Source organism: Mesoplodon mirus (genome assembly GCF_964341445.2).
Source record: "Mesoplodon mirus genome assembly, chromosome: 9".
Classification (NCBI taxonomy): domain Eukaryota; kingdom Metazoa; phylum Chordata; class Mammalia; order Artiodactyla; family Ziphiidae; genus Mesoplodon; species Mesoplodon mirus.
Window position 1 is genome coordinate 46303144 of NC_138985.1, and position 16715 is coordinate 46319858.

The 16715-nt window shown below is 41.5% G+C and overlaps 1 protein-coding gene across 4 annotated transcripts in view; it reads left to right on the forward strand.

The window, feature by feature from the left end:
* The first annotated feature begins 7529 nt into the window (after positions 1–7529).
* The window catches only part of CRPPA (CDP-L-ribitol pyrophosphorylase A), a 299753-nt gene continuing 290567 nt past the window's right edge, over positions 7530–16715 (forward strand). For 2 of the 4 annotated variants that reach the window (XR_014295064.1, XM_082633139.1), the window contains exon 1: positions 7537–8122. Coding sequence is in view for 3 of the 4 variants with exons in the window: in XM_082633139.1 (XP_082489265.1) it covers positions 7866–8122 (257 nt within the window). In the remaining variant the exon portion in view is untranslated. Of the gene's footprint in view, positions 8123–16715 lie in introns of all 4 variants that reach the window. The other 2 variants (XM_082633141.1, XM_082633140.1) reach the window with 2 other exon arrangements.

Consider the following 16715-nt stretch of genomic DNA (forward strand, 5'->3'; position numbering starts at 1 on the left):
ATCTGTATTGTTTGAGTAGATGTTCTGATCCAAAGGCATACGAATCTCCAAAAGTGGGTGATTGGTGGCTGCAGAAGACTCTGCAAAGATAGGCCATTAATAATTCCTCCATGCCCCACAAGTACACGCCATTTCTCGCATCAAAAGGTGTGGAGCCATTTTCCCTCCTTTTGGGCTGGACTTGTGACTTCTTTTGACCAATATAGTGAGACAGAAGTATTGCTGTGCCAATTCTGGGCATAGAACTTAAGAGGCCTGGTAGAATCTACTTTTGCTCTTTTGGAACCCATCCACTATATAAAGAAGGCCAGGCTATCTTGTTGGAGAAAGATCATGTGGAAGTAAACTGAGACACCTCAGCCAATAGCCAAGCACCAAGGCCCTAGATGTATGAATGAGTTCATCTCGGATTCATCTCCAGGCCCAGTTGAACTACCCTGGTCAACATCAAATGAAAGAGAGGTGAGTGGTCTTCATTCAGTACTGCCCAAATTCCTGATCTATAGAATTGTGAGCAATAAAATGGTATTATTTTATGACACTAAATTTTGGAATGGTTTGTTATACACAATAGACAACTGAGAAAAATAGTAAAATGATACAGTTCTTGTTCTCTAGAGCTTATTGTGATTTAGCAATTACATAGCACACTTATCTTTGACCATCCATTCAAAAATAAAAATAGCAAGTGGATTTTTTTTTTTTTTCACAGTACGCGGGCCTCTTACTGCTGTGGCTTCTCCCGTTGTGGAGCACAGGGTCTGGACGCGCAGGCTCAGCGGTCATGGCTCACGGGCCCAGCTGCTCCGCGGCATGTGGGATCCTCCTGGCCCAGGGCACGAACCCGCGTCCCCTGCATCGGCAGGCAGACTCTCAACCACTGCACCATCAGGGAAGCCCAGTAAGTGGATTGTTGTTAAGGTTAGACTCACGCTGGCCTCGTGTATGGTGACTTCTTGCTATTATCTCTGGCCTTAGGAATTTTTAAGGTTAGAATATCGGGCCTTTAAATCATGATTCTGATATTTATTTAAATGGAAATGTCTGAAACAACTGTTATTAGTTGTTATTTCCCAGGATAAATGAGACAGTTGTATTTTCATCACTTTGAGAGCCAGGTTTAATAGGGGCAGGAAGGCCTTAGTCATATAACTTGACCAAACCCAGATCTAGCAGGAGTAGCCAGTGGGCTTGGGAAGTAATTCAAGGCCAGGTTATAGAACATCCTAGTGAGACCAAGGTATCATAATTCACAGGACTGACATTTAAAACCAGTTAAGTGTAGACATGTTTTTATGTGATTAATCCTTTCAGAGAAGTTATCCAGCCAATTAATCAGAGAACAGCCCTCTGGTGATGCAAGTCTAGCCAGTCAAACTGGGATTCTGTTCTACTTTACGCCAAAGAGATGTGGAATTCCAAGCAGGAGACAATCGTAAGACCTGGGTCAATGGGAGTAGAGTTCAGGAGGAAGGTGGCCAGGAGGTGAGTACACCCCATGAATGGTAAAGCAGTTCTTCTAGGCAATGAGACAAATTCAAGGTGCAGCCCTCTCACAGGATGGAGCTACCTGTCCTGGTCAAGGCTGAAAGGGTTAAGCCCATCGGTGAAAGCCACAGATGAACTTCTGGTCAGCAGAGCTGATAGTGAGATGCCCAATTCAGGAGATAGTAGGGAGAAAGGAAAAAGGACCAGAAGGCGAGAGGCCAGGAGAGCCAAAGAGAAACATAATGAAATTGGAAATTTTGCCCAGGACCAGTGTTGGTTAATTCTGTGCATATTTTTGTTATTGTACTATAGTAGTTAATAATCAGATTTTGGGCTTCCCTGGTGGTGCAGTGGTTGAGAGTCTGCCTGCCAATGCAGGGGACACGGGTTCGTGCCCTGGTCCGGGAAGATCCCACATGCCACGGAGTGGCTAGGCTCGTGAGCCATGGCCGCTGAGCCTGCGCGTCCGGAGCCTGTGCTCCGCAACGGGAGAGGCCACAAAAGTGAGAGGCCCGTGTACCACAAAAAAAAAAAAGAAAAAAAAATCAGATTTTTTATGAAGTTAAGAGAAAAAAATAACTACTAAGGAAAGATTTGACAAAAGGGAAAGTTTTTTGTTTTTCTTTTTAATCTTTTGTCAAGGTCTTGAGTTCTTTTAAGGAATAATGATAGGAGAAGAGGAAGAAAGAGGATAGTCTGTGCAACTTTAAATCAAAACAATTTTTTCTTTTGGGAATAGTTTTAAGCATTCTAATTTTTCTGAAGACTAAGTGTAAATTGGTCTTCATGCATTTAGGTTTATATTCATTGGCACATTGAACAGTCTTAATTAATTCATTCTTTCACTTATGTCTTACGCCAGTTAGTGGTAGCCATGGTCACAAATGGAAGTAATTAATTTCTATTTAACTTATTTCTATTCACATACAGCATAAACAACACAGTGACCTTATTTCTTCCTCTCTGCAATCTACCACAATTTACTTCTCCATGCAACATGGTCTTTCCATCACTACTAAGTGCTTCCTGTCCAAACCAGTTTAGCTTATTGTTCTCCTAACTAGATATTATAGCATCTGCCCAAACTACTCTGTGTTTTCTTCTTCGTCTTTGTTTCTTTCTTTTTTTTGGCTACTGAAGTAAGTGTCCCATGCTAAAAAGCAGTGAAGCACTTTTTTTTTTTAAACAAAAGTTAAAAGTTGTTTATATCTTCATATCCTTTGGATATCACTGAAGAGACTGTATCATCATTGTCTCAGTCTTCTCTCTCTGCCTTCATCCATGTCACTTCTTTGCCTCTCTGTACCCTACCCCACCAGAGTCCCTTTTGATCTGCTTAAGATCAAGACTTGGTACCCTCTTAGGTGAGGCATTATAAGGCAATGACGTCCCACATTCAGACTCTATTGCACGGCTCACATCCTATATTTACTCTGTGCTTGGCAGGGAAGGGGGTGGTGGTTGTGGTAATAATGCCACATTCAAAGGTCCACATTCTTCTTTTCTTATTCATTAGTAAACAGACATGACTTTGAGTTCTCAGGGAGCATTTTCTTCTTAAAGCCTAGGTTTTTTTTTTTTCTTTTGTTTAAATCTTGTTTTAGTAATACGTTGCAGTTAAAATATATAGGAATAACTGCTGCCAAGATCTTTCCTGGCAGAAATGGCAAATCCTCCTTTTCTAGCTGTTGCTCTTCATTGATGATTCTGTATGCTCTTCTCTTCCACAGAGAAGAAAACTGGCTACCACCAATTCTAGACTAGTCATTTGTTTCCTAAACAAACCCATCAAAGGTATCACCTCTCCCACATTTCTTATGCATAGAGGGCATTCCCCTCTTTTAGTTTCTGGAGGTATGTGTCATCCCTCAATTGAATCACACCCTTGAGTTCCATGCTCAGGACAGAGTTCCAGGCAACAATTTCAATTCTGCTTAAGCTGTGGTCAAGGACATGGCCTTTGGTGGCTGTCAGAGGTGATGTGTTTTTCCATGACAGGTCTGTAGAAAGATCTCGGGGATAATTCGGTTCTCCAGGTCTCTATCATCTTTTTAAAAAAATTCATGGCATTTAAACATTTTCCCCTCGTGTTTTCTTCTTTATAAATTAACAAGGAAATAAAACAGACATTTTAATGGATTTCTTATGCAATTTTTATATGGCATGTTTAATATATTACCTGCATTTTGCGTTAGGTCTTGAAATTAAATGCACTGGATATAAAGTGAATTGGGGTGTAATTCTTTTGTAATTCAGTGTTTAAGTCTGGTCCAAACTTACATTAGGATCACCTAAGGAAGCCTATTTAAAAATGCAGATTTCTGGGCCTACTCCAGATCTACTGAGGCAAACGTTCTGTCAGAAGGTGTTAGGGGACCATTGATTGAAACCATCCACCTTGGCCAGGAACGATGATAACCACCTGCCTGAGTTGTCTCACAACAGGAGGTCCCAATAGGAACATGGTGTGCCACCGAAAACTAACCAGGAGAATTCTGGAGGGGCCAAAAGAGGGAGGAGATGACCAGCCTCCCAGAATTCTTCACACTGGAATCCATCTTGGCTGAGAGATGCGTGCACCACCAGGAAGGACCCTGAGTCAGACTATGGGCCAAGCAAGATGATTGGCCAGAGACAGCCTGCAAACTAACCCCATTACCATAAAATCTGAGACTGAGAGCCACTTGGCAGAGCAGTTCTCTTGGGTTCCCTTACTCTGCTGCTCTCCACCCGGCTGCCCCTTCCCAATAAAGTCTTTTGCTTTGGCAGCACGTGTGTCTCCTCGGACAATTCATTTCCACGTGTTAGACAAAAGCCCACTCTTGGGCCCTGGAAGGGGTCTTCCTTCCTGAAACAAAGGTGCCAATAATATATCTTCTAAGATTAATATATATTATGTAAATGATTATATTATATAAACTATATAAGAACTACTATGTATATTAACAATGGTCCCCAAATGATTCTTATGAAAAGTTAAACTTTGGTAGCATTAATGAAGTCAAATTTATCATTCAGTCCTAAGGCTATTCACAACTATTTCCCTTTTTAGCTATACAGGAAAAACAAGGTGGACAGTTGAGACGGTTGATAATTAACTTTATAAGAAATACTGAGAGAACAAAAGATAATATTCTTGTTGCCATGTGGTGTTTAGTTTGAATTATCCACAGAAAGACCTCAATTCGGAGCATTACCTTTCTTATGTATAAAAATGAGTTAAAGGTCAGAGGTTAATAGACTGTCTCATTTACAAAAGATACACAATAGCAAAACAGGAATTAGAATTCATAGGCTGACAGAAATCCTGGGGCTGGCCCCTGCTGGAACCATAATTTATTTTGTTTGGCTCTGAATTGAAAAGAGTTAAAGGGTAAACCATTAAGCTGTTCATTAGCATTAGTGAGCAACACCCCAACTAACCTCCAGAAATGCTATTAAAACAGTAAGTATGGCTGGGGAGGAGGAGAGTGATTGACAGTGCTAATTATACTTGAATTAACACTTGAGCAATGAACCCAATTTGATCTAAAATTCTCTAATAATGATAATAATAATAATAAAATCCCAAGATAAATCTTCCATGGTACACTGACATGTAGAAACAAACCAAAAACAGGAATTTTAGGCCTTTCAGATACAAAGACAAGAGCCACTTCCATTTAATGGGTATTTCTATATGCATTAAAAAGTAAAGACAGGGACTTCCCTGGTGGCGCAGTGTTAAGAATTCGCCTGCCAATGCAGGGGACATGGGTTCGAGTCCTGGCCTGGGAAGATCCCACATGCCGCGGAGCACCTAAGCTCGTGCGCCACAACTACTGAGCCTGTGCTCTAGAGCCTTCGAGCCACAACTACTGAGCCCATGTGCCACAACTACTTAAGTCCGAGCACCTAGAGCCCGTGCTCTGCAACAAGAGAAGCCGCCTTAATGAGAGGCTTGCACACCACAATGAAGAGTAGCCCCCGCTCGCTGCAAATAAAAAGAAAGCCCGGGGCTTCCCTGGTGGCGCAGTGGTTGGGAGGCTGCCTGCCGATGCAGGGGACGGGGGTTCGTGCCCCGGTCCGGGAGGATCCCACATGTCGCGGAGCGGCTGGGCCCGTGAGCCGTGGCCGCTGGGCCTGCGCCTCCGGAGCCTGTGCTCCGCAACGGGAAAGGCCACAGCAAGGAGAGGCCACAGCAGTGAGAGGCCCGCGTACCGCAAAAAAAAAAAAAAAAAAAAAGCCCGCGCACAGCAACTGAAAACTCAACGTAGCCATAAAAAAAAAAAAAAAAAAAAGTAACATGGAAACTACATCCTTTACCCAAAGTATGCATAATAAGGAATTACTTATATCCACATAAAAAGGCTCAGAAAAAACGTTGCTTCTCATATTATGATATACAAAAACTTTGCTTCTCATATTATGATATATAAATACTTTGCTTCTCATATTATGATATACAAATAAAGTCTGTTCTGTTTTTCAATACAAGTCTACCTATTAAACATTGTTAACATACGTTATGTAAGATCTACGGGTTCATAGTGAACAAAGTTAATATATTTGTTCTAAGAACAGAACTAAATCAATATAATAAGATTCTGGCTAAATTTTCAAAGTTTAATTATATTAATGATTATATAGAAATTAATATAATAAGACCTTTATTACTATGCTATTTTTGCTCAAGAATAAGAAAATGAAGAATAGCTTTAGCTCCACCATTAGGTTAAAAAGCGAGGTTTAAAGATCAATATTAATATTAATATTAATAGAAACAATTATTTGATTGCTTTTCTGCCTCTGTACCTAGACTCACTTATTCATTTATCCACAGTCAACATGTATTAATTGAATGCATACCATAGGTTAGATACAGGTGGTGGCGCTACAAAGTGAAATGTATTATGATGCCTACTTTTTGACTAAGAGTCAGTGATCTGACAAATTTCAAGTAGAATGGAGCTAAACGTTGATTATAATATAAAAGGAACAAAAATAAAACTGATAGTGATTTTAATAATAAGATCAAATCAAAAGACAATAAAAGTAGAAAATTTAAATCTTAATTTTGTATGCTTCATTCTAAACTGGGAAAATGGCTAAAAATACTAAATTGGAATATTATAATCTGATAATATTTTCAGTGCTTAAAGACTCCTATTTTATGAATCTTGTATTTACTACTGATGGGTGAAGATTGATAAATTAGCAAATATTTAATTATATATACTTCGATTGTCATTCATTCATTCAATCAGTAGCTTATTCAATGAATCTTTATTAAACTTCCCTTATATTCCAGGACCTGGGGACACAACCCAAACCAAAAAAGTAAGGACCCTGCTCTCAAGGAGTTTACATTCCAGTGGCCTAATACAATCTGCTCGGACACTCCAAATACTTTAGTATATTTTCATGGGAAGCACTGCCAGGAAAGACAGTACTAAATAAGGGCATGATACGCTTCAGGCCTGGAATTTTTCAACTCTGGCTGTACTTCTGTGCAAAGGCCATTAGGTGTGCAATCTTACACAAGTTACTTAAACATTTTAACCTTATTTCCGCCTCTGTAAAAGGGGAACAGTAATAGCTGGGTTCTCCTGGAGATTAAATGAGATAATGTGCGCCGACTATTCAGCAATTATTAGTATTATCGCTTTGGCTCCATGGTTCCAGAAAAACGTGCCTGCTCATTAGAATCACCTGGGGATATCTTTAAACTCTCAGGCCACACACCAGGCCAATTAAACCCAATCTCTGAGGGTGGGGCATAGGCGTCAGCATTTTTTGAGCTCCCCAGGTGTTTCCAATTTGCAGACAAATTTGGGAACGGCTGCAGTTTGGCTTACTGATATTTCATAATATTTGCCCATCCACCTGTCTTTACCCGAGATGGAACCAGGATGCCTCATGAGCGAATGAAAGCCAGATAACTAAGGTGCACATTTTTCTGTCCCATCTCGTGGCTCGCATCCAAATCTCTTCAAATCTCTTCAAGGGGAGAGGAATGGGAGGGAGTCCTGACCCCTACTGCCTGCGCACAGCTGTTAAGGTTTAAGGAGACCCTTAGGCATATATAAGGAGGGCTGACACTTCCACCTGCGGCGACTGCTGGGCCTGCCAGAGGAGAAGCCGAGAGCCGGGAAACCCAGCCCTTCCGGGGCGCTGGGCTCGGGACAGAGGCCGAAGACGCGCCGGGAGGGAAGACCGGCAGCTGGATCGTCCCCCGGGGCCGTACAACGGCCTGGCCCGCGCGGCTCGGGTGGGCGCTGCCTGTGTGCGCGCTTTGCCCTCGCCCGCCCTCCCCGCTGCGACCCCAGCCTAGGGCAGGAGCAGAGCCCAGGCGCAGTGGCCCGGGGCGAGGAGAGCCCGCCCCGCCGCCCGCCGCCATGGAGTCATGGCCGCCTGGCGGCTCTGGGCCCGCGGGGGCCGGGCCTCGCCTGCGCGGCTTGCGCGGCGCCGACCTGGCGGCCTCGGCCTCCTTGCTGAGCGGGGCCGGGGCCGAAGCCGGGTGCAGCGCGCCGGCCGTGGCTGCCGTTTTGCCGGCGGGGGGTAGCGGGGAGAGGATGGGCGTCCCCACCCCGAAGCAGTTCTGCCCCATCCTGGAGAGGCCGCTCATCAGCTACACCCTGCAGGCCCTGGAGAGGTAATGCGGCGTCAAGCGCGCCTTGCGGTCCCCGGCCCCCTGCTCCCCGCCCTCAAGCCCAGGGCAACCCGCGAGCGGCACCTGCTCCAGTAGCTGTGCTCGCGCTGGCACCCGCTCTCGGCGGATGGCGGGGCCGGACTCCACCCGCTCGGTCATTCCAGTTCGGGCTCCATTCCCGCTAGCCCTTCACGGAAGGGGAGCTCTGGCCCTTTAACAGACGGGCGCGGAGCCTGGGGCTGCCCCGCCGGGACTGGGGCTTCCCCACGGAGCCTTTTACTGCTCCAGCCGCCGGCCTGTGGAGCTGCCCTCAAGACTGACTGGGTTAGCGCGGGGGACGTTTAGTTCCAACCCCGGGGCCTGTGGGGACTAATGGGAAGCTGGTTTAGGAGTCTCCCTGTCCCTGTCCCATATTCTGTCTCACGCTCATTCTTCACTCTCAGCGGCTATCTTCGCGCATGCGTGGGTGATGAGTTGCAAATTAGATTTAAATCTGGTTGCAAACTAGATTTTACTTGCCAATATAGTTTTATGGGCCTTTGGTCATTCTTTTTATCAACTATTAACAAATATTAACTGAGGATCTGATATGAGACATACTGTGCTAATTACTAGGTACTGAAGGTGGACCGAGAAGCAGGATTTAATCCAAACCTTTCCGTGGTGGAAACGGATTTAAGGGCGCTAACTACATGCTGTATCTTCGAAAACGGACTAGCTGGGGAAATGGAGGGAAAAGGAATGGGATAAGGAGGACCAGGGGAGTAGTAGTGAGGATCGAAGGAGGTGAAAAGGAAGGGTATGTTATTTTAGCTTGTTTTTAGCCGTGTGTAATGGCTGGAGGGATGGGAAGCAGGGGGAGTACAAAGGTCCACATAGGTGTTGTTATGGTGTTTAAATTTATAGAAGCCAGTGTGGAGCTGTGGGAATATGTTTTCACGTGGATTGACATGAACCATTTGCTTTAGGCGGCTTTAATGAAGACGAAGCTAATGAGGTTCTAGTCAAAGGACAGTAGCATGTTATCCGGAAAACAGACCCCTACCTCCCACGCTTTCACACACCCCAGAAGCCAAGGGCCCCAGTTGCTTTGCATATGGTAATTTTTCCAGATGACACTATTCAGAAAGTAAGTGGAAGTGTGAAGACCCATAATCACCTTTGATTCGGAGGCTGGTGGTTACATGTGAAACTCATACAAACATTGAAAGCCTTCCAGGTGCTTCTTTCGCTTCTGTAGTTTTCCATTTCTCTGAGTAGTTGATTCATGCTCCTCCAATATTCTAGTGTCACAGATATTGTGACAACGTAGCTCATTTATGCAGGTAATAGGGGACACAATAGAGCTCGGCTAGCAGGATCTTTATCTATTAAGCATTTAGATGTAAGGGAGTGCAGACGTTTCTACGTTGAGTTACCTTCGTATGGAGAAAAACGCCACAAAACTTCTGTATTTGCAGTTTTGCCTCTTCTGAGGCAGCAGGAGATAGGTGGATATTAAAAAATATCAGTTTTAAAGTACAAGAATATTCTGGAAAGGCCTTGTTGATGTAAAGTAAGATGGAACACTTCTGTTTTTACTTAATTTGATCACACCAGTAATAAAATCCTAATAGCAGTAGTAACTAATCAAAACCTCCATTTTGAAATACTTCGGGGATCATTCTTTGTAAACTATTAGAATGCCTGAAGAATTTATGGAATATGGTTATTTTGGAGTATGTCTCAGGAAATCCTTGGAATCCTTGTATCACAGGGATGTATATATGGGTGCTTCTTAGCCATTTGCCAAATGAAAGCCCTTCTATTGGTAAAAGATGAGCTCAGTAGACTGCTGATAGTTCTCCTAGAGTGTGGTGCTAAACGGCCTAGGTCATTTCATCCTGAAAGATAAATTATGGAAGTTCCTGTCTTTTGGAACTGAGAGTCAATGTAAAGAACTAAAGAGGATTTAGAAGGAGGTTACCCCTGAAGTTTGGCCCCAAAATGGGATAGGGAAATGCAAAAAAAATGACTAGTTTGGTTTTCAGTTATTGCCATGTAAACATTTATTTCTACTCATTGACTTACCTACCCAAAGCAAGTAAAAATGTATAGCCATACAAAGGAAACGTGAAAGCAAAAGGAGGTGGGGCAGATAAGAGAACAATAAAGCTCTAGAAGAAAGGAGGTAGAGAAGTGATAACCAGTCAGTTTTAACAGGCTCAAGCCTGTTAAAGCCTTGAGGTAGAAGAGCTGTGAAGGAAGCAAGTTGATTGCAGTCATAGAACCTTGGAAAGGCTCAGGAGTTAAAAGTACCAATTAAGGTAGGGTAGACAGAGAACAACTGTCTACAGCTGTAAAGGCAACTGGTTGAAACCTTCAAAAAAAAAAAAAAAAACAGGCTCCCAGATCCCTGTCAGAACACTGAGGGCTTAGCCTCAGGCTCAGAACCAGCACAGCCAATGGCAGAGTGAAGTGCTCCATGGCCATAGAGAAATTAAGAGCCACGTTGTCATTTTCGAATGAGATCCTTAGCACTTAAGGTAGACTCAAGGAAGTACTTTACTTTTCAAACGTGCTACGCATTAAAGCACCTGTCTTTGCATAACTGAGAAGTTGGAGGAGACATTGAGAGGTTTGTCTTGTGAATTGTCTGGGACTTCATATTGTTTTTCTGCTTCAGTTGAAATTGGAAAAATACACATTTTTCTAGTTTAGCCACGGTTTACTTGTGTGCCATTGAAATTTCTTAAACTAATTATCAGATGAAATGAGATTTAAAAGAATCTCTGAACTCACAAATCTTTTTTTTTTTTTTTTTTTTTTTTTTTTTTTGCGGTACGCGGGCCTCTCACTGATGTGGCCTCTCCCGTTGCGGAGCACAGGCTCCGGACGCGCAGGCTCAGCGGCCATGGCTCACGGGCCCAGCTGCTCTGCGGCATGTGGGATCTTCCTGGACCAGGGCTCGAACCCGTGTCCCCTGCATCGGCAGGCGGACTCTCAACCACTGCACCACCAGGGAAGCCCGAACCCTCAAATCTTAAACATGTTGGCTAAAGGCTTTCACTGGATCAATGGAGGCTCAAAGTCCATCTGAACTAGTTGTATGTGTGTGTATATATTACAATTAGCTTTTATATGTGTAGAAGAATATATATGTTTATATGTTCACAAAGTATATTGAGATTATGCACCTTGTTCAGATCTGCATTACAGGCGTTATACTAAAAGGATCAAGTGTAACTAATTTGTAGGTTGTAGTAAGAACAAAGTTCTTCAGAAGTTGACTGAAAACATTTCTAAGAGTTTTAAAGTTTCATTTTGGCCTTTTAGGGGGAATTAAAATATAAATTGAACCACAGATTATAACTTGAAGAGAACTTTGATTTTTCTTATTTTGTTAACAAGGAACTGAGGTCAAGGGTATTAATCCTTCTCATAAAGATTTGTGACCTGAGTTTGCAAAAGGAAGCGTTGTTCTAAGAAATCATGTGGCAGTGGTATTACTGGTAGGGGCATAAAGCTCTGACAGTTCGGTTGTAAGATCTACTCGCAGTTGATCAACTGATATCTAAATTTTACAGGTTAAAAAAAATGTATTCCCAGGTCTGAAATAGGAAATAAAAATTCCTGCTGGCAGTCTAATTTCTGGCTTCAAATACCTAGGGAAAGTAAGTGTTATTAAGGAGAGCTGGTTAACCTGGAATAGCTAAATAGACTCAAATGACAACTACAGTGAAAGCAAGTCAGAGAGGCACACTTTGGTCATGCTTATTCAGACCCCTGGTGGCTGTGGACTAGGTGGGAATTTCCCTGACAGTAGATTTGAACGAAGTCAGGCACAGCCCTCTCCATAGCTCATGAGGTTTCTTGAGTTCTTGAGGACACTGCTTAAGATGTTTCTTGATAAGGTTTCATGCTCATCAGAACCTGTTATTATAAATTGGCTTCCCATAGAAATCTTTTATAGGAAGAAAATATGCTGTTGCATTGGTAAAGAACTTTGCGGACGTTGTGATAGTAACGTGTATCGTTGTATATTAATACGTTGGCATTCAAATTCATGTTTCAGAGCCTTTTTAGTTTGGTTAATGTGAGTTAGGCTCCTCGAGTCTGATAAATCCAGATGAAAAATTCATTTTGTCAATTTGTATGTTCTGGAAACCATGGATTTTGTGATTGAGACTGGGTGGCTTTCTTATTACTTGGAAAATCGATGAAAGTCCATTTTTAGTAACTGTTAAAGACTCCATGGTGTTTTTCAGTGGATTAACTTCTGGCTTATTTGATCTTCTGAAAGTTTTCTTTTAATATTTTTTGTGTACTTAAAAAAATTGTTCTGTCCTACTGTGTTTCTGAAAACCACTGCAAATTCTGTTAGAACAAGAGAATAGAAAGCATAAATGTTAATCCAAATGAGCAATACTGATTGCTTGAATTAAGCTGAAAGTAGGAATAGAGTAGGGAAGACAGGAGAAATATTTAGAAGATAGGAATTGGCAATTTTTAGTGATTAATTATACTAAAGATTCAGAAAAAGAGATGAATTTAGGATGCTTTTGAGTGATTGCTCAGATATATGAATTTGACTTAAACATTTTGTCTGGATGCTTCATTAATAAAAGGGTTAAGTCTGAGGGTTAAGTCTGAGTCAAGGGAAGGAAGAGGCCTGTATTGTAGAAGAAATAGAGTGGGACTGTGTTTTGCACAGGTCAGATAATTGGAGATTTCAGTTCCCATTGGCCCCCCTGTGGCTACTGTGAGACAAGAGAGAAGACCAAGACTGGTAGTCTGGGCTTGACCAGTGGGAGCCTTTATGGGCCATATTAAAGAGCCTTGACATTGTCAAGGCGGTCAGGAGCCAGCCCCTTCACACCAATTTGGTATTTTCCTTCTAAAATATCAGGGTGTTTATGGAGAAGGAGGAATCTATAAATTATGGCCACAGTACAATCCGGAGGCCTAATTTCCATGACAACTGTCCTGTCAGTGCACCACAGCTGTCACTGTCCCTTGGAGCCAAACTTTTGCAGCCTGGGTGAGAGCACTTAAGGAGTGTTAACAGGGCCTGATTTTTCCATCTGTTTTTATTTATTTTAAATATTTATTTATTTGGCTGTGCCAGATCTGTACTTGTGGTGTGCGGGATCTAGTTTCCTGACTAGGGATCGAACCCGGGCCCCCTGCATTGGGAGTGTGGAGTCTTAACCGCTGGACCACCAGGGAAGTCCCTGCATCTGTTTTTTAAAAACATTTGTTTAAATCTACTTTCAGCTGATCTTGTTGAACTGTCTGAGCACAATATACCTGTAAGTAATATTTATTTTTAAAATATAATACACATATTAATAGAAATATATTTAAATATAATAAATCTTAAAATATTCTGGGAGAAGATTACATCTGAGATACTGTATTTTTTCCTCAAAATGTCGGTAGGTGTAATGGAGCTTGAGGTTAAGTTTGTATTTGCCTATGGAATGTGCTAGGAAGAAAATACTCAGCACTTGATAAAATCCAGCTACAGGGGGTTCAGTGTGGCCTTGCCTTCGGCTAAGGAGGTCGACCAGATTCATTTATTCAGCAAATATTTGATCACTAGGCACTGTGTGAGGTACTTAAGGCCTTTCTTAGTGCCATGATTCTACATATTAAATTTTAATACTGTAAAAGGCTTTTAATTCTATAACTAGAAAAGTATGTGAATAAATCCTTTGAAACACAAACAGTACTTATAAAGGCTTGCAAGTGCTGGATGTATGCTTGGTTGCTGAACAAAATAGCATAACAAGCCCATTATCCCTTAAGAGTTGTGTAAAACAGCTTTCCGAACTTTTTTATTGTGACCTGTTATAAGAATTAGATTTTGCTCATGACTCAGTGACACATACTTAACTACATCCAACATATTTGGAAGAGAATTTCATGAAAACAATCTGTCCTTACTACTTGGTATGCGTTCGAATTTTACTATTGTATTAATTTTATTGACTCAAAACTGTTAATCTTAACTTACAAAATTGATTTGATGATACTCTAATGGGTCCTGAAATCTGCAATTTGAGAAACACTTGTTTAAAACATTTTTCTATTTAGAGCCTCATAAAATTGTTTCAGAAGTCTTAGGCCACGAGTATATCTGTCTAATCTATATCTACTTTTTTGGACTGCTTTCTGTTTGTTGGAACATAGGTAATCATTTTATAGATATTTTAAGGCATTCCAGTAAAATTGGGATTGACTTTTGAGAGTTCATTAACTCAGATGTTTGAATGACTACTGTCAAGCAATGTCCTATCTTTCTCCATCTTCATTATTCTATATTTTAAATTAACATTTAATTTCATGTAATTTTGGTCAAAAAAGCAACATGTCTTTAAAAGTTGCTTTTAGCTTTTTTTTTTCCTGATAGAATAGACTATGGAAAGTAAAAGGTGATAGCTTAGGGCACACGTTAAGCTCTTGCCTTAGAAAAAAATCCTGTCCACTGATATAGTTGAACATGTACTTAAAACTTCTCTATTTAAAAAAACAAACTTAGTGTGATGTCCTATTAATAAACTAAATAGATTTGATTACTTTTAAACTTTTCTATAAACTCAAGAGCACGTTTTATTACTAATTGTTTAAGCTTCCTCTTATCTATTCATTGATTCATTTAACAGATACTTCTTGATACATAGTCTGTGAGGTCAAGAATTCTGCTGGTGTTTGTTATTGGATTACCAGTGACTAGTATAATGTCTGGCAAATGACAGATGCTTACTGGATGTTTTCTGAATGACTAAATGAACACATAAATGAAGGAATACTTATTCTTAAATTGTAAGAAATAAACTTGACCATTTTTTGACCACAAATGCAGCATTATTGTTCAAAATAAATGAATTGCTGGGGACATGACGATCCAGACGTGATTTTTTTTTTTCTCTCATGGATTTTTTTACCTCAGTGTTAGTGCTTTTACAGAGGTTTATAGTGTGAGCTCCAAAGTCATACTGGGGTATACCCAGGTCCCTTCATTTCCTAGCTGTATAATCGTGGGCAGGTCACTGCCTCTGTGCCATCTGTGAAATGGAGATAATAGGGATTTCTTTCAGAGCCGATGTGACTATTAAGTGAAATATTACAGACACATGCTCCAAACAGTACATGGCACTTAGCCAACAATTAATACATCTTAGTTGCTATTGCTACTATTAATATTACTGAAAGCTTAGTATGTGCCAAGTCCTGGGATATAGTCTTTGCTTACTGTGAGTTGGCAGCCTAGTGAGGGAGGTAAAATTGAAAGAGTACAATGCTTGATAAGACTCTAGCGGTAAGAGTACTCTGGGTGCTGAGAGCAGAGATGCCGCACCCAGACTGTCAAGGAAAGCTTGCTGGAGGAAGCCACATCTGAACTGACAGCTAGGAACAGTAGGACTCAGCCAGGTGTGGGTGGGGGTGGAGGAATGATGAGGATGGGGGATAATGTTGAGAGGCAGAGGAAGCAGCATAAGCGGAGACCTGGATGTGAAACAATGTGACGGTCAGAGAAAGAGGGGCGTGGCAGAGACGATGTGGTGCAGGGAGAAGAAGGCTGAGATCAGGTCTTGAAGTGTCCTGCTCAAGAGCCAGCAGGGGATGGCCTAAGGTTTACATTTGAGCGAAGTCATCTAGAAGTGGTAAGAGTGGATTGTGTTGATTAAGTGAGGAGGAGGAGACGAGTTAAGAGGCCATTGCAGAAATAATGGGAGAGATGGCTGCCTGGGTCACAGCTGTGCCAGGGGAGACAGAACCTTGGGAAACCTTACATCTAGCGGGCACTGAGGAACTGTCACTTGATAAAGACTTGGTTAAGCACAGTATAAGTTTTAAACCATGTAAATAGAGTAAGTTCTAGCAGTGTTAAATTTGCAGTGATAGAAGTGGGGGATGGATGGATTACAAAGCAACCTACACTTAGTCATATTCCAGAATCCTCCTCATTGCCTATTCACATAACTACATGTTTTCTGGTCTGGTATTCTGTGAGTGGTGTTGCTTTGCTTTGCTTACGATTAAAATTCCCCCAAGGTGTCTGACAAGACATAAGTAATCCCAGTCATCCTTGGAACCTTAGAATCTAGAAATCAGAGTAAAGAGTCAAACTCATTGAAACAAAACAATCAGCAAACAATATATTGCAGAGGGAAGTCATTTTCATTGATTTTCATTCTCTCTTCAGGTTGATGAGCAGAGCTTTCTGTTTTCATAATCCTTCAAACTATGCTATGTTGTAAGATCCTGGTAGATGAGACAGACAAATCATTTATTGATAAAACAAGTAATTATCGAGTACCTACTAGGCGTAAAGCAATGGGCAAAACTGCTATTTCCTTGCTATCATGGAGCTTACATTCTAGAGGATGGAATGTTGTATTTTGATGAAAAATGGTAAAGATATTTTAAAGTATTTTTTGGCATCAGATGGCAGTATAGGAAGATAAAGTACGATGTATTTGTGTATCAGATCCTTCTGATGTTTCCCATATGAGATAGTATAGAGTGTGAGGATTACATGAGTTAAAACATGACTAATGCTTAAGACTTACTAAGTTAATCGATGTTAGCTATTTCATATTAAGTGATA